We start from the raw sequence: 21943 nt of genomic DNA, 5'->3' as shown, positions 1-21943 counted from the left end.
TTGAAACCTATTTAAAAGAACAGAAGAATATTGAGCCTGATTTGCATGCTGAGCCTGAAGGTTTACTTTAAAGAGTTGTTATAATATCCCCGAAAATCTTAAGTGGAAAAAAAAAATGGACACTATCATTACCACATCAAGTTTGATCACATCTGATTGAATCTTAAATGGTGCACCTGAGAGGAATCTGCCATTTTGTGCTTTAAGCCTCTGGCACCTCCAGGTGGATCTTCCTTTCATCTACTGCTTGTCCTCTGGGTCGCCTTCTTCACCAGCAGGGTATAAATCCTTTAATGCCTTCTGGTCACTATAGGTGCGATACAAAATAGTAATTCAATTTGAGGCTAGAGGGGTTTCTTCATTATTTTCTTCTATCACGCAAGAAAAGTTATTTGCTGTTTCAAATCTCTTCTAAAGCGTTCCCTCTATTACGATTTTCCTTTGCACTGTTTTTTGGCAACTTTGTCTCTGGTCTCCGTAAGTTCTGTGGTTGTCTTTAAGGCTTTTTGTATGGAAAAATTTACTAAGGTCATTCCAGTTGCTCCCCTGACACAAATGACAGGAATATGTTTCAGAATATTGCTCTTGTTGCTGCTTTGTATGCAAACATTTAACTCTTACAAATAATTACTGAAATAAGATGTTTAGATTTATCTGGTCAAGAATCAATTGTATGAATTAGAAACTGAATTGAAAATACATTTCATACCTTACAATGGGTGTAACAATAATTTAAGACCACATTCTGAAGGTGAATGGTCAAATCTGGTGTGTGTGAGTGTAGGGGTGCAGGCGTGTGTGTGTGCGTCTTGTACATCTGAGATTTATTTACTCTTTTTACTTCTTAATGTTCTACAATGTTTTTAAAGATTTCAACCAGAAATTTATAATGCAAAACACTTCCCAATGTTTCCAATAAAATAGACACTTTGTCACTGCAGACTCCTATTTTTATAGTACATTTGATTTTTGCTGGAGTCTCAGACTCCTATAAGGGAAAATGACAGAATTAAAACCTTCATACACCAGCCCTCTTGCTTGCTCACTCTCATCACGCCTGGATCCTTACATTATTTTGTTTATTTTCTCCGTAAATTCTAAATTTCAACTGTTCTTTTTCCAGTTTGAAATGATGAACAAACACCTTTAAGACATAAATTCATAAATATTTCAAAACGTTTCTAGACACTCCTTATTTTAGATAAAAAGCCAGACATTTTGTCCTAATTAAAATTTGGTGCACTCAGAGATGCTGTTAAATAGAAATATCATGTCCTCCTGACTAGGATTCGGATGGAAATTCACTTTAATCTGCTTACTGGCGTATGTATAAATTCATGAAAATACTGCTTACGTAACAAATCCTCTGAGTGATTGTGCTGAACAATCCCAGTATGTCTCAGCATTTGTTTTTTTTTTTTAATCCAGATCAAAAATCCTGCATACCATTTATAAGACTTCACATTTAGAGATCTGGAAAAGGAAACAATAAAAGATATTATTTTTATTCAAGACAAAATGCAACACACTGTGCCCATAAAATCACACACAGTTGATATAATAAAATTTATTCACAAACCTGTGACAAAGGAATAACAAAGTATTCATTATGACTTACAGTGCAGTATAAAAAACAAGAAAGAGTACTCCAAAATACTTCAGTTTGTACACGTATATATAAATACAGGAAATACAGGGTATCAGCAAAGGAAGAAAGGCATGTTAAATCTCTGGTGATAGTTTGTGATTTTCTTTTACATTTGATATAGGAACTTTTAAGTTTTCTAAACTTTTCAAGTTTTATGTAATCATTAAACAAAATAATTAAATTTAAAATTATTTTGAGCTGACTGTTAAAACAATATAGGCTTGATACAAAGACTAAAGCTGTAAGAAGGCACAGACTGGAGCTAAAGATACATTTTTTTTCTTAAAGGGAGACATACAGTATTTTCCCCACATTGATTCTAGTATAGATGAGCAGCACTTCCCCCTCTGCACCTGTCTTCAGATTTCCGCCTCTTTGTTGGTTTTTCCTCTGAGTCCCTATACAGGGCTTCATCGCTGGCTGCCTGCAGGCTGTCAAAGGTGTTCTGCCTTTCTGATCCCTCTGCGTCCTCAGCATGCCTCCTCCTCTTCTTCCACAGATCCACACAGCGGTCCAGGCAGCTGAACCTAGCCTCCGTGGTGCATGCGTACATGCCTGCTGGCACTGCCAGTACCATGGCGCACACAATGACAATGATGTGGATGAGTCTCTCCCTCTGCTCCAGCTGACTAATGTCGCTACCTGTCACAAAGACGATGCACTGGCCCTCTCTGGGGGGGTGGTTTTTCAAGGTGACGCACACCTCATATTTGGTGACAGGAAGCAAGTCGCTGACCGAGTAACTGTTTATGCCAGGGCCAATGAAGATCATCTCTTTCTTGGGTGAATCGTACTTACCAAAGTGAATGGTGAACCAGGTTTCTGCTGGATTGTCCGTCACGGCATGCCACTCCAAGGTGATGCCATAGACAGTCTGCTTGGCGATGCGGATGTCAATGTGGGGACTGTCATTAGATGACAGCATGGGTACAGGTGGAGGAAGAGGAGCTGAAGAAATGGGGGAATCAATGTTGAGTGAGATACAAACAGAGGAGTTGCCAATGAAGTTGTTCGCCATGCAAGTGTAGAGTCCACGATCTACCAGGTGCACGGACGGGATCACCAACTGGGATGTGATGGTCTCCTCATCTATCTGAGTCTGGGTAGCTACAAGGATACAAGAAAAAGACATCATTCTACTACATTAGAATTAACAAAAGTCAACATCTTCCCTTTATTGACAGCAGTTTCACACCCCAGATCTTTGGTTTCATTTAAATGAACCTCTGATTTATTTTACAATTGTAATCTGCTTTCTTTAGGATGCAACACCAAATCCTAAATCTGTGCACATTTGGTGTTGTTCCACTTTTTGTTTTTGCTGTGAGCAATCAGGAAAAAGGGTGACTGACTGCTTCTTCTTTCTTCTTTTCCTTACTGGTCAGTGCATGTGGCAGACAATACTGTCCCAATTAACAGCTGCTGAAACTAAATGACGCTATGATATGCATGTGGTTCTAAAGAGTAGTGTGAAAGTGGCCCAAACCAGATGAAAGCGTGACATTTTTTGATAGTCCAATCTGACTGACTAAGAATGGTGAAGTGAAAGGGTCCCATGTCAGGTTATGCAACAGTAGTTTGAAATATAAATGTACATAATAAAATGAGTTCACATTTCTTTTAGTTTTGTAATAATTAAAACTTAAGACTTACAAGCAAATCCTCTGATGATCTTGAGAGGATACAGCCATTGAATGTGTGAAAGTGGCCTGGCTTTGACTAGGCACGTCAGCGTTGCATTTGCTCCCAGAGACAAACTAACGTTAGACTCTGCCACCGAGGCCACCGGCTTCATGCAGGTTTTCAGCTGGATCTCATGGAAATATTTGTCCACTGTGGTGCCTGGGCCAGAGCACTTCAAGTAAGAGTTCATGAGGATGACAGGAGGGCTCACCTTACGGATGAATTCAACGAAACCTTTAAGGCGGCAGTCACACGACCAGGGGTTGTCATGTAGCGCTAAGACCACATTGGAGACCAGACCTTCTTTCCCCCACGCTTTCTCTGCTATTTGGTAAAGAGGCCAATTTGTGAACACTTCCTTTGATGTGATGCTAAGCTGATTGAAGGATAAATCTAAGTAGGTCAGTGCAGGCAAGTATCTCAAAGCGTGCTCCGGCAACACATCTAACCGATTGTGCTTCAGGTCCAAAATTTTGAGTCTTGGTGTGCTCTGAAATGCTGTCCATGGTACCGAAGTCAGCTTGTTGCCTTGTAGCCTTAGCTCGGTCAGGTTGGAGAGGCCCTCCAGGCTTTTGATGTTCATCAGCGTGATCTCATTGAAATTTAGCCAGAGGAACTCTAAGGCATGAACTTGAGAGAAGGAACCTTGGGGTAACTCAGTCAGGTGGCAGTTTTCAATTCGGATTTTAGTAAAATCATCAGGGATGTTCTCTGGGATGTGCGCCAGGGGGGTTTCCATGCACAGCAAAGTCCTAGAGTGATACATGACAAAGTGTTTACAAGACCATCTATTTCTGGATTTCATAAAGTAGATGCATCATTTTCTCAAATTAGTCAATATTTTCAGTTTTTGAGACGTTTGTCTTCCATAGAACATTTTAAGAAACATTTAACATTCTCAAAACTAGCTCATAGCGTTGATACAATCAGATACTGAATGTTTCTACAGACTTAGTGATTTGCCTACCTTCCCAAGTTCTCATTAGTGCAGGAGCAACCCAGCAGACATGCAGATAATCCAGGGGTGATGATATCAAATACAAAGAACATCCCAAACACGGCACAAAATACGTCCATGTTGCTGGATGAGCATGTGAAGCAGGCCAGTCGGAGCAGAACATGCCTATCGGCTGCGTGGAAGAAAGCCTATTACCTTAATCTCCCTTGACGTAATGCTTAAGACACCAAATGACATGTGAGACTAACGAAATGAGTATTTATAGCAGTGGTCCACTTTGCTCAAAAACATTGTCAGACCTGTTGAAGAAATCTTTCATGTCTCCTTCACTCAGAGTTGTGCTGAATTGTACTTTGACCGTATTGGGATTTTTCTTTCAGGTGTGTCCTCAAAATGCTTCTCTTCAGTCTAATTTAATTTATTTGAACCCAACCAAAGCAGCAGCTCTGACATGATAAATAGGAGGCCCATCTGTACTAAGTGGGCCGGAGCCCGTCAGGCTTAACGGCGCTGAGAGGGAGGGCCGCAGTGAGACAGAGACAGATGTCTGGAAAGGACTGTAATCTGACCTCAATAATCTGAACACTGGCCGCCTTTCAGGTTGCTCGAGTCATCATTTGAAAGAAGAGGTACAGGTAGACAAACAATAACAAAGTAGATTCCATCTTTTAAATTTCTCTGTCAACTTTTGGGCAACTTAAATTTAGTAAATTAAACTCTTGATAAGTAACAAACATAGTCTCTTAGTTTTTAGGCACCAGGACATTTACAAATTCAACTTTTGGACTTCAAGTGATGCTATAATATGGCATTAGCATTTTTTTTTATCGGGCACGACTCCTAATAATGTTTTACGGTTTTGTCATTCTGGCTGTTCTGTAAGGTTAAACTTATATGTACAAAGCACAACAAATATTCCACATCAATTTTGAAACTAAAACTTAACATTGGATCCATTGATATGATTGGATTAATAGTTATAATGCTGTGAGTTAACTTCAATATATGAAGAGATGTCAAGAAAAAAAGATTATAAGCATAATTGGATATAAAAAAATATTTATTTTCAGTTGTTATATGCATATCATTGAGATTACAAATGTTTACATATTATAAAATGCACTGTTGTTTAAGTTTATGAGCCAACAACCAATCTGGCACATTATGCTGTATGCTGACATGCAAAACAGGCTAAACAGACGGTTGGTGCTCTAAACTTTTCCTTTTATCGTTCATACTTAACATACTGTGCTTTTAACACAAAGCAGAAGTTACTCTTAGGGTGAAAAACAATAACTGACAGGGTTTATGAAAGTTGAGGACATCAAGAGAATTTTCTTGGAAAAAACATCACTTTCAATAGTGCACCACAAATAAAAAAGTTGCTCTTTTAATCCATACACAATATTAAAACCAATCTGTTCTTATTTTCCCTTTCCCTTTTCAGTCAAAGAAGTTACTGATTTTGTTCCTGTCAAGGCTGTAAATTAATCTCTTTTGACCATTAATGACAGAGACAACTCCACAAAAAAATGTCCATTTGAGTCTCTGAGCAGTCCAGTCCTTTTTTCGATAAAGATTCCTCGAAAACAAAGTGCATCTTCTTGACACTGTCTGCTCCATTTTAGCAGAAGTATTCATTAGGTGGCCCTTCAGTCCTCGCGATAGCTTCTGAATCGACACTTGACCTCGCCGACAGGAGCCTGTTGGATTCATCAGGGTTTAGCCTGGTCAGATATTCCCCCTCCATCCCTTTAGCCTTGCCTCCAGGACCAAGAGTCTCAAACGTTACATAGGAGTCTTGCATGTCTTTTGTCTGCTGCCCCAGCATTTTTTGGCAACGTTTCTTTATTGCCCCACAGCAAACAATCAGAGTCAGGGGGACTGCAATCACACATGCAACAGTTATCACCACCACATTAATGAGCTTCTGTGTGCCACTGGCACTGGCAGCCTCATCCGTTGAGAAGATTACACACTGTTCCTTTTTCGGAATCAAACCTTTGACGCAAACACATGCTATGTACTTTGTCTTTGGTACAAGGCCTTCAATGGTGATACGGTTCTTTCCAGCTTCCACATTAATACGACGCATATCTCTCTCACCAAAAACGGCATATAGGACACTGAATTCGGTGGTGTTTGTGGCTGTGGGGGCACGCCAGTTCAAAGAGACGGTGTGATCCGTGTCCCCAATCACTTTTACCGATCTTACCACCCTCTTATCAGGAACTTGCTGTAGGGACGAGGCATTTGCCACCAGGTTACCTAAACCTTGACTCACCTCCCCTGACTTTAGAGGGTAAGAATTTTTGGACTGTCCTTGAGAATTTCCATCAGAAACACTGTAGCTCTCAATTTCATATCTCCCAGTCACTCCTTTGCCATTAAGAGGTTCAATGATGGGTTGAGCTGCAGTGCTGGTGGGTGGTGGAACATATCTCGCAATGAGTTTTTCCTGGTAAGCTGCTCTTCCCATGCTCCCTGGCTTCTTTCTGCTGCCTCTCTTAGAAACGCCACCAACTGCTTCCTCCGATCGAATGGAATCAGTGATCACCAAGGAGATGATGGCATCCGCAGTGCCCACAAAGTTGGTGGCTTTGCACACATACTTCCCAGAATCCCTGTAGGAGACTGCGGGGACACTCAGAATTGACCAAATGATGCCTTCCTTTGAAATCTCTTGCTGAACTGAAAAATCCAACAAATATACACATAGAGTTAATTAGATTGACACACAAGGGAAGACCTTTAATCTCTCTGATATTTAGTGTTGGACAAAAGTAACTGCTCTGAACTGACCTGTGCCATTCATTTTCTTGCCATCAGCACGGCTCCAGAAAAGGTCCGGAATGGGGACCCCAACAGTTCCACAGCGCAGTAGGACGTTGTTGCCCAGTGAGCTCCGAACGCGAGCCACAGCCGTGTGCACCCTGGGGGCCTGGCACCTCTGAAGCTCTGCTTCAGTAAAAAAAACCCCAGACAGGCTTTCAGGATCAGCGCACCTCAGCCGAGTGTCAATAAGTGCCACGGATGATGAGGGGGATTTCTGAAACTGGATCAGGTCGTAGAGTCGGCAGTCACACAGCCATGGGTTATCATGAAGACCTGCAGAACCAAGAATGAACAAATGCTATAAGCTTTGACAACATCAAGTCCAGAATTAGCCAAACGCTCTGACATACAACAGAGAAGTACTATAGTTAGACTAATCCCTAACTCAAAGAGGGCAGCTCTAAAAAGAAAACTTTCCAGCATCCTAAACAGTCAGAGCTTGATCCTCACCCAGAATTAGCTTAGATGACTCCGAGTCTTGGGAAGGCTTCACGCTCAGCCACATTGTGAGAGCCTCTACTGGAAGCGTTGTGAGGCTGTTGCTGGATAAATCCAGATAAGTGACGTTTTTAATGTAAATGGTGGCCGAGGCCGGGATAGAGGAGATCTTGTTGTTGTGCAAGTCGAGGAGCCTCAGGATGGGCATGTCACTCAAAGCTTCCCAAGGGAAGGAAGTGAGGGAGTTTCCATCCAGCCTGAGCTCATCCAGGTTGTAGAGGCCTCGAAAACTGTCTGCATTAAGCGAGTTCAGGGAATTGAAAGACATCCAGAGAAACTCCAGGCTGTTGAGGTAGTGAAAGTTGTTGCTGGCGATGCGCGTGATTGCCGTCTTCTCTATGCGTAGCTTTGATGTGTCAGATGGGAAGTTTGGAGGAATCACAGTGATCTCTGGGTCATTGCAAAGCACGCTCCTGTAAAAGCAATAAGTAGAATTGTGATTACTTTAAGCCTGAAAATAAATGCAAGAATAATTGTGAAATTGGAACTTGGGAAGCTTATAGGTGAATATTTGCAGAAAAACTAGATATCTATAAGCTTTTGTTTCAAATAAAAAAACAATCATTCTGAGGGAAAAGGTGGTAACCTATTGTTCAGTTATAAGGAAAGGAGATTAAAGAACAGCAGGGCAACCGTTTACTACAAAGTGACTGAATTGTAGAAAGCAGCAGTAAAAGCAGTTGGCATGCAATACAAATTTAACTGCTCCCAATGTGAGCTAAATTAAAATAACTTACCTTGCCTTTGAGCCGTCACTTAACTTGTGAAAGAAGCAGCTGCATTGTGCAGGACATGATGTGCTTAAAATAGGAAAAAAAACTAAAGCCAAGCAAAAAGCAGCAGCAAAGTGCCGGCTCATGTTTCCCCCCTATCTGCAAGCAACTAAAGCTCTACAAGACTAAACTACAATTAATTAAAGAGCAACAATTAAGGTCTAACGGAACATCGGGTGCATGGTGGTGGTTCGAGGCTCACAGCTCCAACTGCTCCGCCTGCTCTGAATCCACAGATAAAAAAGGGATAGGCAGGGATTAGAAGAGGACTTGGGTTATTTTCATTCACACGATTAGGCTATTCTTTCCTTGAAGCTGATAGGCTGCATGCTTTTCACTTTCAGAACTGCTTTCCAAACTGTTTATTGGCTGCTAAAATAATAATGGAATATTGAATGTGGCATCACAAGCCTCAAGCGGATGTGCACAAAAGAAAATAACCAGATTTAGCAGTTTTGAGTATTTTGCACAATACATTTGTGTTTAAAAAAACTTAAACATGTGATGTCAGTTCTAGTATTTTTGAGTTTTTACTTGTAATTATTATTGTTTTCACACAAAAATATAGTAGACTCAACACCCTGACGTTGTTATTGTGTCTTGTCTCTTGTCTTGTCTTGTCCCTATGCTGTAACTGCGAAGTAATTTCCCTGCTGGGATGAATAAAGTACTTCTATTCTATTCTATTCTATTCTATTCTATTCTATTCTATTCTATTCTATTCTATTCTAAAAAGGATACAAAAACAAAATTGCACTGGTTCCCCACTAGATGGCAGTTGAGAGTAAAAAGAGGTACAACGTGTTTTGTTTGGTTTTATTCTGTCTTGTTTACATATCAGTACTCAGATCTGATGAAGGAACCATGTTGGTGAAGTGCATCCTTGTCTATTTATCCGTGCTTTTTGACTATAATAAGTTCCCATAAGAAGGCAAAATGTACCTTTTACAAACTGAGCTAGTTTAAAGTGAGTTTTGAACTTTGCATTGCTCATATTCATCATATGTTTAAATTCAAATGCATAAATTCAAATGTATAAGTTAAAATAAACCCCTCCCGACCCCACTGGAAACAAGGGTGTACAGAAAATGGATGGATGGAAGTTAAAATAAATCATCAAGAACACATAAAAGTATATTCATGCTTATGATGAATGTGTGTATACGTCCTTGCTGGATGGAAATAAATGTATATTTTTTTTATCCAGTCTGTAAAGTGTGCCTGCTTGTGACACACTTTCTGAATGAGTCACAGTCCCTGGGTTGTTTTTCTTTTTTGCAGGTCCAGAAGTTTAATGACACGGCGGCTCTGATGGGATTTTAAATCCTTTAATCCAGTCATCTCTCTGTCTCTTTATTATTTTGTCTTTGTTCTGTTTCTTCATACAGAGGCTCTCCTACATAAGAAAAACGTCCATTTTTGCATCTATCTCCATCGTAGCACCTCATCCCTGGTAAAAACCCAAATATAGCAGCTCTTGGCTCAAGCATGATAAGATGGCATGGTATTTCAAGGAACACATTTTTTTAAAATCAGAATTGCTGTACTGTTTGACCAACCCTGAAAATATTGTTACATTTTGCAGTCAAAACTGATGTATCAAGATGTATGTTACGATGTTATTGATAAAGTCAGAAAGAGGGTGAATGACACAGAGAAACAAAGACACAGTAACAGAAACAATAGACATACATACTGAACAAACCAAGGGACTCAGGGGTAAAACACACAATTCTGCAAATTTTCTAGAAAGCATATAGCCAAGCCACCTTGCTCATTTAGTCAATATCTATTTTAACATCTTTTTTCCCCAATATTTAAGACAATGACAATAAATATAGGATCTTAGTTCAACCTCTTATTTTCAGAAAATGACAAATTCCATGCAATTTTCATCCTCCCACTTTCTGCTTCCCTTTGTTCTAGAACAACATTTTGCCATTTTACAGTCAAAAACTTGCTTATGAAATGGACCAACTTAAAGCATCGCATCATTGGGTAATTCAAAAAAAATAATACATCGTTTTTAAATTCTTTTAAATAAATATTTGAAAAGCTTGCTGGGCATTTATATTCCATCCTAGTTCTTCAATGTGTTGTCCTCTTATGATATCTAACAAATTTCTGAGGCCCTCAGAACAGTTTTAAATGTGCTGAGATTAAAATACACACAGGTTGAGTCTCGTTACTAATTGGGTCACTTCTGAAAGCACTGAATTTTATTTACAGTTATCAGAGTAAAGGGGGTGAACACAAATTGACTCCAAGTTTTTTAGATTTGCATACATTAAAAATAGAAAGATTGCCTCCTCTTCACAGTTATACATTACTTTGTGTTGATCTATCACATTAAATCAGGTTGGAGTTTGTGGTTGTTATGTGGTAAATAGTGACGTTTAAGGAATGTGAATACTTTTGCAATGCACTGTAAAACAAAACTACTTTCATTTCAGTGATTTACCTCTGTTGCAACAGTTGAACCTTTGTTTCATTGCAAAGCTAAAAGATTATCTTGCAGTTATTAACTATTTGCCAAGGGACTAATGTTCAACAGCGAGAAAATTGCAAATACACCACTGGCAGGTTTTAGGGTCAGGTAGGGCAATAAGTTTAGCTCATAGTTTCTTTTTTGCAGAAACATGTAAACTAAAACTAAAGAGACATTTGATATTTAAACTAAATAATGGTTCTTTGTGGATTGATTTGCAACTCACAGACATTTTCACTGGGGTCTGCATTCTTTCAAATATCAAAATCATTAAGAAATGTATTCCCCTCTGATTTTATTAAACTTTCATCAGCAGGTTTCAACTTGGCTCATTTACAGAAGTCCACTACAATCATTCTCTGTAAGGCTGGCTTAGACCAGCTCCACTTTCATCACCCTTAGCTGTGGTAGCTTAAAAGATTGTTATTGAATCTTGCATGTTGTGAAATTTGTCCCTGTTTTATGTTCCAGCATGACCTCACACTACAGCTTTAGGTAAACCTATCGGGCCTCTTGTTTGTGTTAGTGATAGCGAAGATAACTTTCTGCATCGAATGCTCCACATGAAATCTCAGCATCTTTTGTTGTCGGAACGGCAGATGCAGACAAGCTTCATTGTTGTGGCTCTCCTCTGTCTGGGACCCGGAGTTGTACACAATATGGGAGGATTCAGAAAAATTGGATTTTATAAGCCCATTGGGACACATTGTTGCTGCATGGTTAATGAGTTTGTGGTAATCTGGGCACAGATTAGTAGAGCCATCAGACTCAGCCCAAATGTTGCATTTTAAAAGGTTGAGGTTGCTTTGGGTGAGTGTCACAATTTTGTGCTGTCCTGATTTTTTAGGGGTGATTTTGGTAAACAGATAAGTATTTAAATAAATGAGGTCCTGATGTTTTCAGTGACCTTTCACATTAAATGTAGCATGTGAAGTAGACAGGATCCATATTAGTAAAAGGCCAATATGTGAAATGTTCTGCTTTTTACAACCCTGAAAGTCGTATCCGATTGGAGCCACAAACATCAACTATTCAGATTTTCAAATTATAGACAAACACAAAATAGCATTTAAGGTGAATTCAAGTCAAAAAGTTCGTAATGTATTGCGTACAAAGTTCTGGACGAAAACCAGTTACAGGCTGCAAAACAATTAAGACTAAGTATAGAGTTGCATTTTTGCAAAACCAGACTAATTTATTATTGGACTTTGATTTAACCATGTAGAACTGCCTAGTCAAAGTACAGACCAAATCCAGGATGTCTGTGTCAAGACTTAAAAACTGATTTTCACAATAAATCGAGTTAGGTGTTTTGCTAAGAAGAATGAGCAAAGCATCTTCTCTCTAAAGCTTGTAGAGACACATCTCAAAAGAGTTGCAGATGTAATTATGGTGAAAGATGAGCACTAATATGTAAAGCCGGTATAATTATATGCACACATTTCAGATTTTGAGTTTGAAAGATGTTAAAATCATATTGTTTTTCTTCCTATTCAAAACAATGCACAACTTTGTTTTTGATATAACATAAAAAATGGGAAACGTTTCACATTTGTGAATACTTTGCAAGGCATATTACACTTTTCCTAGACATAGCCAACATCACAACTACACCATTGCAATTAAATAAATATGTCAGAGTATTTATATTCTCGTTATATTAGATACTCATTGGTTTCTCTTTTTTTTTTTGCCCAGGATCTGGGACACCTTTTAAGCACTTCCTGTTCTAATTAACACATACAGCTGCTGCCAACTAAACAAGAGATTACAAGAAGACAAACGTGAGAAACTGCTTTGATTTCCGAAGAGTAAATCAAATGAAGAAAAGAGCACAAATATGATCTTACCAGCAATTTTTCAGCAAAAAATTAAATGTTAGAGCTGAAAAGATGAACAGGAAGCTTTGGAACAACACAATAAATAAGATCTAACATTATCTAAAATGAGAAAAAAGAATTAAAACGTATTTTCATTTATAGTGCTTTTATTTCTGAGCATTGTATTTAGATCCTCTCCAAAAAAGAAAGGACAGTAAGACATATATAAACTGTATAGTCTGAAGAAAGACAAAAAAAATCCCACCAATTTCTCTGTCATTTTTGTGTTTTGCAATGTAAATGAATACAGTTGTTTCCATAAAGTATTTAAAAATGCTCATTATTCCCATTAAACCAGTTGAATTACTGTATGAGGAAAGACTGTGAGATTGAGTCCAAATCGCTGCTTAAAGACAACATTTCCCATGCTCCCATTGTTTCCTTATCACACACTCCAAGTTGAAGTAGGTACAGGAAAGGCTATAGTTTCTGTCCACCACCAAAGGTTCTACCCATTAGACGTTTCTCAGCCTTCAGATCAAATATTTATTCAGAAAAGACCCTAAGATTGTTTTCTTTCCCTTTTTTATGCGATCAGTAAACGTTGCCGTGAGTTTGCTAAAGGTTTGCTCGTTAGGACATTCCTCCGAGGATTGCAAAAGTGGACGGATGGGGGGGGAGTTTAACCCAGATTAGTGTCTTTATGCTTTTTCACGTGAAAAAGCCTTTATAAAAAAAGACGACATCTTGAAGGAAACGGTGGTTTGATTGTCGCTGTTTGAAGGAAAAGAACTGAGTTTGCAGCTAAGTTTACTTTGTACATCCAAACATGGGAACATATACACTACCGGAGGGATTCTCGGACTTTGACATGTTTGCATTCGGCTCTGCGCTTCTTGTTGGGGGTAAGTTTGCAGCGCAGGATGGGATGTTTGTGCAAGATTTAAAGAGACAGACACCTAAAAAAACACACACACACACAAAAGTTAAGCATTTCAAGTACAATGGTTGAAAGGTGCCGTTTTGTGTGATCAGGAAGTCCGATGTCCCCTTACAATAAATAAACTTCATTTTAAAAAGAAGATAGTAAAACAGGTTTAAGTTGCGAATATGCGTCAGCTGTAGAGGTCCACAGTTTTTATGCTTCAGAGAATGTTCTTTTTTCCACAAATACATTTCTTATAAATCCCAAACTATATTTTAAAGCATCAATACTTTGTGCAGATTAACAAAGTTAAAGCTTGCTTGATTGTAAATTTTTTTATGTCCTGTCTCCTCAAATGTTTTCAAGTACCTATATAAAATATCAACTTACTTGATGTGTTGGCTCATCCCTGCAAGGATTTGATGCCATCAAAAGGTGGCTGTAATTTATAGGTTGTTTTCACAATTGAACCATATTGCTACAATAGAAAAAGAATGCAATGTTTATGTTTCAAGTTTTAAATGCTGAAATGAATCCTGTTGCACAGTAACAACAGATTACAAGTCAATTGACGTCAATTCTAACAAGTGAAATTGTAAATATTTTATATGTATCATATAAGGTTTTATTTTAATGCTTGATCTATTAAACCTTTTTCGGTTTTGTCGACTTACCAAATTTTGCTTCTGCTTTCTTCCTTATACTCAATTAGTTGTTCATGTCACATGTCCCATGCAGATTGAACTTTTTTTTTAATTTATTTATCATATTCATTGAATGCATTAAAACTAAGCACTCTCACTGTTTTAGCCATAAACTCAAATAATCAGAAAAAAAGTTGGGGAAATGCACTTTGAGGCAAATGTTGAAATGGTTGCTGAGTTAAAAATGAATGCCTAAACACTTTAATATTGCATTATTGAACATTTTTAATGTACTGCCCTACCCAGTGGTCCCCAAACTACGGCCCGCGGGCCAGATGCGGCCCGCCTCCACATTTGGTCCGGCCCCCTGAACAATACCAGAGTATTTTCATATATGTGCATTTTTATTTGATAAGTTGGACTTTTGCAATAAAATAAATGTTCCTTAGTAATGAACTGTATTTATTATTAACTACTAGTTAGTAACTATTTTATACATGCATATAATTGACCCTAACCCTTTTTTTTATGTGGAGAACCCAGTGTTATTTGGTTATTATTTATTTCATAAATAGTGTTATTTCCTGACTTTTGTTCTCTGAAGAATCCAGTAAAGGTTATTTGATTGTGCTTTCTGAAAAACAATACATTTTTATGTTTAGCACTCTTACAATCGTCACACTTTTTCTGTTACAAACTGACCCCGGCCCCCCATCAGAGAAGGGACAAGTTATGTGGCCCTCACAGGAGAAAGTTTGGGGACCCCTGGCCCTACCCATTCAAGCAGTCGTAGCATTGATAAATACCATTAAACTGTTTTAATGTACATTCATATCAGTTTCATATTCTTAGTTTGATTATTGGGTGACACCAAAATAGATCCTGATTGACACTAAACATGTCGGGTTTGTAGAAGAAAAGAATATTTTGCAGGAACAACAAGCAAAGCATGTAAAGAAAATAAACATCTATTGCAGCCAAATCCCATGTTTGATCAATTCTCTGAACCATTTAGGAAATACTTCTTGGTAGGCTTTATTTTATTTTATTTCCTTATTTCATGTTTTTGTTTTTAAAACTTAGCTGTGCCTCTGAGTGTGAAAGCTAGAGCTAGCAGGAAAGGAGTCTTCATAAGGTAATAGTCAACCAGTCAGAGTACTTTAGATACCTTATGGGTTTTGTTATATTTCTCTTAGCCAAGAGAAAATGTTTGCCTTTATTCTCCCTTCCACATTGTTGAAACGAGAATGAGCTGCACTTGTATTGTGCTTTATCTAGTCTAGAAGACTCCAAAGAGGTTTACATTATATTCAGTCATTCAACCACACTCGTTCACATGGTGGTGGTGGTGGTGGTAAGCTACATTGTAGCAAGCCATAAACCAGCATTACCGAACCCTCTGAGCACCATCAGCAGACAAGGTGAGTGAAGTGTCTTGTCCATGGACACAATGACTGAGATACACAGAGTGAGGGTTCAAACCAGCAACCCAGCAGTTACAAGATGAACTCCTACCTCCTTGATCCACTGTGTTTATATAATCAACAAAATATTCTTGTTAATGAGACTATTCCTAGGTTAAAGCTGTTTCCACATTCAAGGTTTTAAAATGTGTGATCATTGTATCCTAGCATACCATTGGCGCAATGACCATTGTTGTATGAGGCTCTTGAAAATATCATAAACAGTTTTTGGTAAAATCTGGTGTGCTTGTGAAAACTACAATACCGTAGAGAGACTGTCATTATCATTAACCTTTATTTCACTTGGAAAATCCCATTGATTAAAAATCTCTTTTCCAAGAAATCCTGGCCAAGACTGCCAAGAGCATGGTTTACAGGAGATTAAGAGCAAAACAGAAAAACAAAATAAATTAAATAAAAGATTCTTCAGCTAAAACATTTACAGAAAGATTATTCCTTCTCAAACCCAAAAAGAACAGTCGTAAAAACATTTAGTGACAACAGAACCTTTAGGTTCACGTATTTCTGGTGCAGGTTCCAATAAAATGGAGCAGAAAACTGAAATGATTTCTTTCCAGGTTCCAGTATCAAAATAATCTCTATGCTTTGTGGTTGACCACAATTACATGATTTTATTTCTCTTAAACATCTAATAAAATTTATGGAAAGATTGTGATGATGATTGATGATGTGTTTAAAGGGAACGCTGTGACTTGTTTTCACCTGCAGGGGTGCTGGGATTCTTCCTCAACGCCATCAGCATCCTGGCCTTCCTCCGAGTGAAGGAGATGCGAACTCCCAGTAACTTCTTCGTGTTCAACCTGGCCTTGGCTGACATCAGTCTGAATGTAAACGGTCTCACAGCTGCTTATGCCAGCTATCTCAGGTAACAACCCATGTTGTCTTATATTGTTAAGGCTTTTCTTCAAAAGTAAGGCTACTTTGGTTCTGTACAGAATCTGCTAATATTTGAATACAGGAACTTATTCTGCTCCAAACAAGTCAGCTTCTGTCTTTTATAATCCAGTCTACAATCCACTTTGCTTGGACTCAAGATTTTGCAAGCAAATCTGTAGGGTTTTAGAAACCACATAGCAAACCTTAACACTTCAATAAGGTGGATAAAATAAAACAATCTCCACAAGTTTTGGTCAGAATGTTTCATAATCTTAATTTTACTGTAGCACCTATTTATAATTCAAATATGTCAAATTAAATGCTTTTTTTCCAGCAAGGGTTTTCTTTTCTCTTTCACACCCAACTTTAACATGGAGTTACATTATCTTCTTGCAACAGTGCAAGAGTTGCCCCACTTACAATAAAATCTTTATTTCTTTTAAGTTCATACCATTTAATTCATTTTAAATAAATCCCAAAGTTTTATGATGCATGTGACGTAATGCAGCTTTTGTTTTGTGGATCACCAGTGAGGGAGATTTGAGCTGATGTTTAATCTGTTAACAAATCCCTGTTCTGTTCTGTGTAGCAAAATTATACAGTTAAACTAAGTGTGATTCATGTTTCCTTATACTTTATAGGTACTGGCCATTTGGTCAAGATGGTTGTAATTATCACGCTTTCCAGGGGATGATATCAGTCCTGGCTTCTATCAGTTTCATGGCTGCGATCGCGTGGGACAGATATCACCAGTACTGCACCAGTAAGTGGGAAAAAATTCCATTAAAGTACAAAAAGGTGATTTCAAGTTGGATTCCATTCCCCATTTGATAGGGACTGCAGTTTTCCTAGAAACCCTGGCTTTTGCACCCCTATATTTTCTGATTTGTAAACCTGAGATTAAAAGGTAGCCTGATCATCAATGCTGTCTCTGCTAAAGGTGTGTTTTATAGTTTGTAGATACAGTTTAACCCCGGTAGTTCACATCTTTAAGTTTGGGTATACAAGTACAAATTCAATTCCAGTTCTTAATATTTTGCCGAAGAATGATCACAATTTTCTAGGTAGGAGACTCAGAAGGAATTCATAATATTTAAAGTATATTTGCGTGTTTTGGCTTATGTAGCTCCTAGATAATAATGATCATTCTACTGTTGAACTCCACTCACATTTTATAAGGTGAATGTGTATACAAATTAACTAAAACAAACATGGATATTAGATAAATGGATTTTGACTTAAACAAGGAAAAATAATCTAAATAAAGCTGTGTGGACATAAATAAAATGTGTTTTAATAAGATTGTCCATTTTAATTTAGATCTACATTCACATTTGATGCCTTTAGTTTACCTGGTTGCACTGCAATCTTTGCAGAAATGATAAAAGCTCTGCTAAATTAGATTTATGTATCAAAATTCCTGACTGTTTCACTAAACATTTCATCATTGTCAAGTCTATAAAAATCTGTCCTAAATCTGTCTTTAGGTGCAAATTATGTTTATCAAAAATCTATCTTATCACAAAAATGAAAAAGGACATGGATGAGATTCATATATTTATGAAAAATTGTTTTAATAAACACAGTATTGACACTTTAATTGAAACTGAATGATTAGTGGAGCTATTCACTAATAGGATGAATAATTCTATATTTCTATTCTATTCTATGTTTCTTTTTTAAATGTCGATCTTCACAGTTTCTTTCTCAGACACATATGAGAGAAAACATTCATTTTCTATGCAGTAACACCTTAAATGTGTTTTATTTTCTCTTATTTTCTATAAAAATGGTTGATAGAGGGGAAATTATTCCTAACACAAATGTGCTCTTGAGCAGAATGTTTCCAGCATGTGTCGCTGTAGTGATTGATTGTGGTTCTTGAACTATAAAAGGTGCTGTATAAATAAAGTTTACGTACATTGCTTACTGAACCAGTTTTGTGCCAGATTGATCCTGGAGTTAACTCACTAAGCCACTAATCCTGCTTTATAGTACATGCCTTAGTACAAACCTAAAGATTAGGACGTCAGATGATAAAATAAATTAAATTAGTCTCTAAACAAACATGCTGCAGTATATATATATATATATATATATATATATATATATATATATATATATATATATATATATATATATATATATACCCTGTGGTATATGCTTGATTGCAGAAATTGTAATGGTTCTTAAAAGTGATAATCTCTGGGAAAAAAAAGTCTCAAACACAGACCTTGGAAGTGAGTGTCTTGTTAGATGATTTCACCCTTAGTTAAGGCATCAATTAACAATTTATGTGTAATCCACAGATAAATGTATTTAATTTGTAAAACTAAATGGCAAAAAATTATGTTCCATTTAACTTGACTAAAGAAATTATTTATTTTCACTGCAGTAAGAAAAATAAAGCAATTAAAATGTTTAATTCCATTTGTGTTATAATCAAACATCTTGTTTGCATCCAATCTGACTGCTGTGCAGGACAGAAGCTCTTCTGGAGCACGACAGTGACGATGTGCAGCATCATCTGGATTCTTTCCATCTTCTGGGCCGCCGTTCCACTCATGGGATGGGGCGTCTATGACTTTGAGCCAATGAGGACATGCTGCACGCTTGACTACACTAGAGGAGACAGGTAGAGTTATGTAAAATTACAGAATATACTGAGACTAATGCTCCGCTCAACAGAATGAATTATTTTATATGAATTTCCTTTATTTTAAGCCATAAACCTTTTTTTTCATTCTGACAGGGACTACATTACCTACATGCTTACTTTGACGGTGCTCTACCTGACTTTCCCAGCTGTCACCATGTTTTCTTGTTATGATTCCATCTACAAACACTTCAAGAAGATTCATCAACACAAGGTAAATTTGCTGAAATGTCTCTAGCTGCAGCATTGAATTCTGGCAGAGACAAATATAGGTGGAAGAAAGAATAATTAATGTACAAAAAGAGATTCAAAGGTTTCCAATATGATTATATATTGTATATTTATAGTAGCTGATTAAAGAAGTAAATCACAAAATTTAGCACCTGAAAGGAGTATGTAAGCCTTGAAAGGAAATTCCAACAGGGGATATTTGTAAAATGATCTCAACTTTATTTGGAACAAAGACTGATGACCCATTTTTTTGTTTTAATTCTTATTTTTTCTTGTGTTTTTTTTTTAATACTGTAAGAGTTTTTGATCACATTTCATCCAGTGATATACAGGGAAGCTACATTTGGCTAGCTGAACTTTTTATATGCTTGCATTTAACTTGACAGCCGTTAATTGTACGCTTCAATCATTCATTAAATAGAAAACTGTTTTATTTGGCTCTGACATAAAGAATGGCTCCTAATGTTACTTAGGCATGCTTCCAAAAACCTTTATAGAAGTATTTTTTTATGGCAATTGTTTTTTTTTTATAAAACGTTATATGAAAGAATCTTGGCAGATTTTTTGTGTGTATAATTTCTGTTTCACACATTTCCACAACCCTCCAATCCAGCCATGTACTGCTTAAACATGACAAGCTATTCTCTGCTTCCATCTTTACTTTAATCACATCACACTGAATTAAACAGCATGTAATACTGTCCACTTATTTTTCAGTTTAACACCAGTTTGCCTTTGAGAGTATTGCTGTCATGTTGGGGCCCTTATGTCCTCATGTGCATCTATGCCTGCTTTGAGAACGTGAAACTTGTCTCTCCAAAACTGCGAATGGTAAGCTCTTATTGTCAAAGTATGCTGTTTCTGTATCCAGGACCCCTACAGTTTCTATGTCATAATTCCAGATTAAAATTGTTATTTTAAATTTACTTTATTGTTTGCTATCTATTTTTTTTAGATAACAAAATAAGGAAGGAAGTCTAGAGGCTCAAAATATTTTTCATACTGAATTTACTTTTTCCCTGCTGGATCTCGAAAATAATCATAGAAAATTCTAAAATCTAAGAGTCCTGTGTATCAGCAATGACTTTTTGTCCCTCTAAATACTCACAAAATTGTTGTCATTTTTTTGCAGTTGCTTCCAGTTGTTGCAAAAACAAATCCCATCTTCAACTCTCTTCTCTACTCATTTGGAAATGAGTTCTACAGAGGAGGCATTTGGAACTATCTCACTGGACAGAAGATTGTTGAGCCAGACGTTAAGAAGTCCAAATAAATCAAACCAATTAACATGTTTTTCAAATCATATAAAACTGTAATTCGCTCTTATGATAGGCTCCTTATACTAACATACTTGGATGTAAAGCCATTGTGATGGCTGCACACTTGCTCTTCTCTCCCTTAATTAGACAGTAGTGAACTCTCTGGACAGTCTTTCTGTTTGTACCTTTCTTCACCAAACAACTTCAAATGTTTTCATTAACATTCTACTCTGTAAATGAATGCTGCTGCTGCTTGTCTTGCTGTGTGCTTTGTTTTGAAGCTGTTGAACCTGGTTATGCAACGTCTCTTTAATGAGAGGAAGCAGTTACTGTTAAGACTGTCTTGTACAATTTTACTACGCTTAAAGTGCAGCGAGTTTAATCATTTTTTTACATGTAGAGTCTGATTATTGTAGTGTATTCATGAAGTAATAAATACAAACATGTTGTAGTGATTATTTTACTCTAGATTAAGGGAAAGATTTTCTTTAAAAACAGACTTTAAACTGTGTAAATAGAGCCTTTCTACTCCGTAGATGCTGATGTGGTCAAAAGCAAATAATGGGGGGAGTAATGACCTAAAACAACTAAAACAAAAATCAAGCTAAGTTCTTTAAAGATTACAATACCAAAAAAATGGTTCAGGGATTTAACTTGACAGTTGATTTTCTTTGTTTGTTTGTTTTTTTTTTTACATCCATTGCATTCATTGGTCATTGATGTCCTAGGTCATTGACTGTCAGCAGTTAAATATACACACTCCATAAATAACCTGCAATGAAGCAAGTCTTAGTTACACTAACCCCAGCGTTCTGACCTTTAGGCTGTCTGTCAGCAGATAAAATCCTCTCAGTCAGTGGTTCAGTCTTGTGGAAGGAGAAGTTGTCTGATGAACAGCACTAATGCAGCCTTTAAAGTTCAACATCAAGGAAAGTGTCAACAATTAACTGATATTCTTTATTTCAGAGTTAAAGTTGCAGCTTTTTGATGTATTTATTTGGGATTTAAAGTTATAGTCTAGCACCAGAGGACATAAATGTGAAGTTACGCTTTAGAGTATACTCAATGACAGTAACAGGAATTAGCAGAGTCATTGGTGTTAACAGTATTTTTTTTATATTTTATGCATTCAAACACTAAAGGCAACACTTTCACAAACACATGT

At 37.2% G+C, this 21943-nt stretch overlaps 3 protein-coding genes across 3 annotated transcripts; 1 reads left to right on the top strand and 2 right to left on the bottom strand.

Annotated features, from left to right (window-relative positions):
* Positions 1–1595: 1595 nt before the first annotated feature.
* lrit2 (leucine rich repeat, Ig-like and transmembrane domains 2) lies at positions 1596–4408 on the bottom strand. Its single transcript, XM_005794573.3, has 3 exons — positions 4299–4408; positions 3302–4083; positions 1596–2755 (listed from the first exon to the last, which is right to left on the bottom strand). Exons 1-3 carry the CDS (start codon positions 4406–4408, stop codon positions 1968–1970), a joined length of 1680 nt encoding a protein of 559 aa, XP_005794630.2. The 3' UTR covers positions 1596–1967.
* A 963-nt stretch (positions 4409–5371) lies between these two features.
* LOC102219103 (leucine-rich repeat, immunoglobulin-like domain and transmembrane domain-containing protein 1) lies at positions 5372–8588 on the bottom strand. Its single transcript, XM_005794572.2, has 4 exons — positions 8360–8588; positions 7575–8035; positions 7092–7397; positions 5372–6980 (listed from the first exon to the last, which is right to left on the bottom strand). Exons 1-4 carry the CDS (start codon positions 8479–8481, stop codon positions 5914–5916), a joined length of 1956 nt encoding a protein of 651 aa, XP_005794629.1. The 5' UTR covers positions 8482–8588; the 3' UTR covers positions 5372–5913.
* Positions 8589–13161: 4573 nt separating this feature from the next.
* Positions 13162–21248, top strand: LOC102219951 (RPE-retinal G protein-coupled receptor). The gene is made up of 7 exons (XM_023340490.1): positions 13162–13608; positions 16465–16621; positions 17274–17395; positions 19114–19267; positions 19385–19502; positions 20237–20350; positions 20652–21248. The coding sequence occupies exons 1-7, from the start codon at positions 13533–13535 to the stop codon at positions 20790–20792; spliced, it is 882 nt and encodes a 293-aa protein (XP_023196258.1). The 5' UTR covers positions 13162–13532; the 3' UTR covers positions 20793–21248.
* Positions 21249–21943: the final 695 nt, after the last annotated feature.

This window comes from Xiphophorus maculatus, chromosome 10 (assembly GCF_002775205.1).
Source record: "Xiphophorus maculatus strain JP 163 A chromosome 10, X_maculatus-5.0-male, whole genome shotgun sequence".
In the NCBI taxonomy this organism is placed as follows: Eukaryota; Metazoa; Chordata; class Actinopteri; order Cyprinodontiformes; family Poeciliidae; genus Xiphophorus; species Xiphophorus maculatus.
The sequence above is the reverse complement of the archived record's forward strand: the minus strand, read 5'-3'. Positions and strand labels throughout refer to the sequence as shown.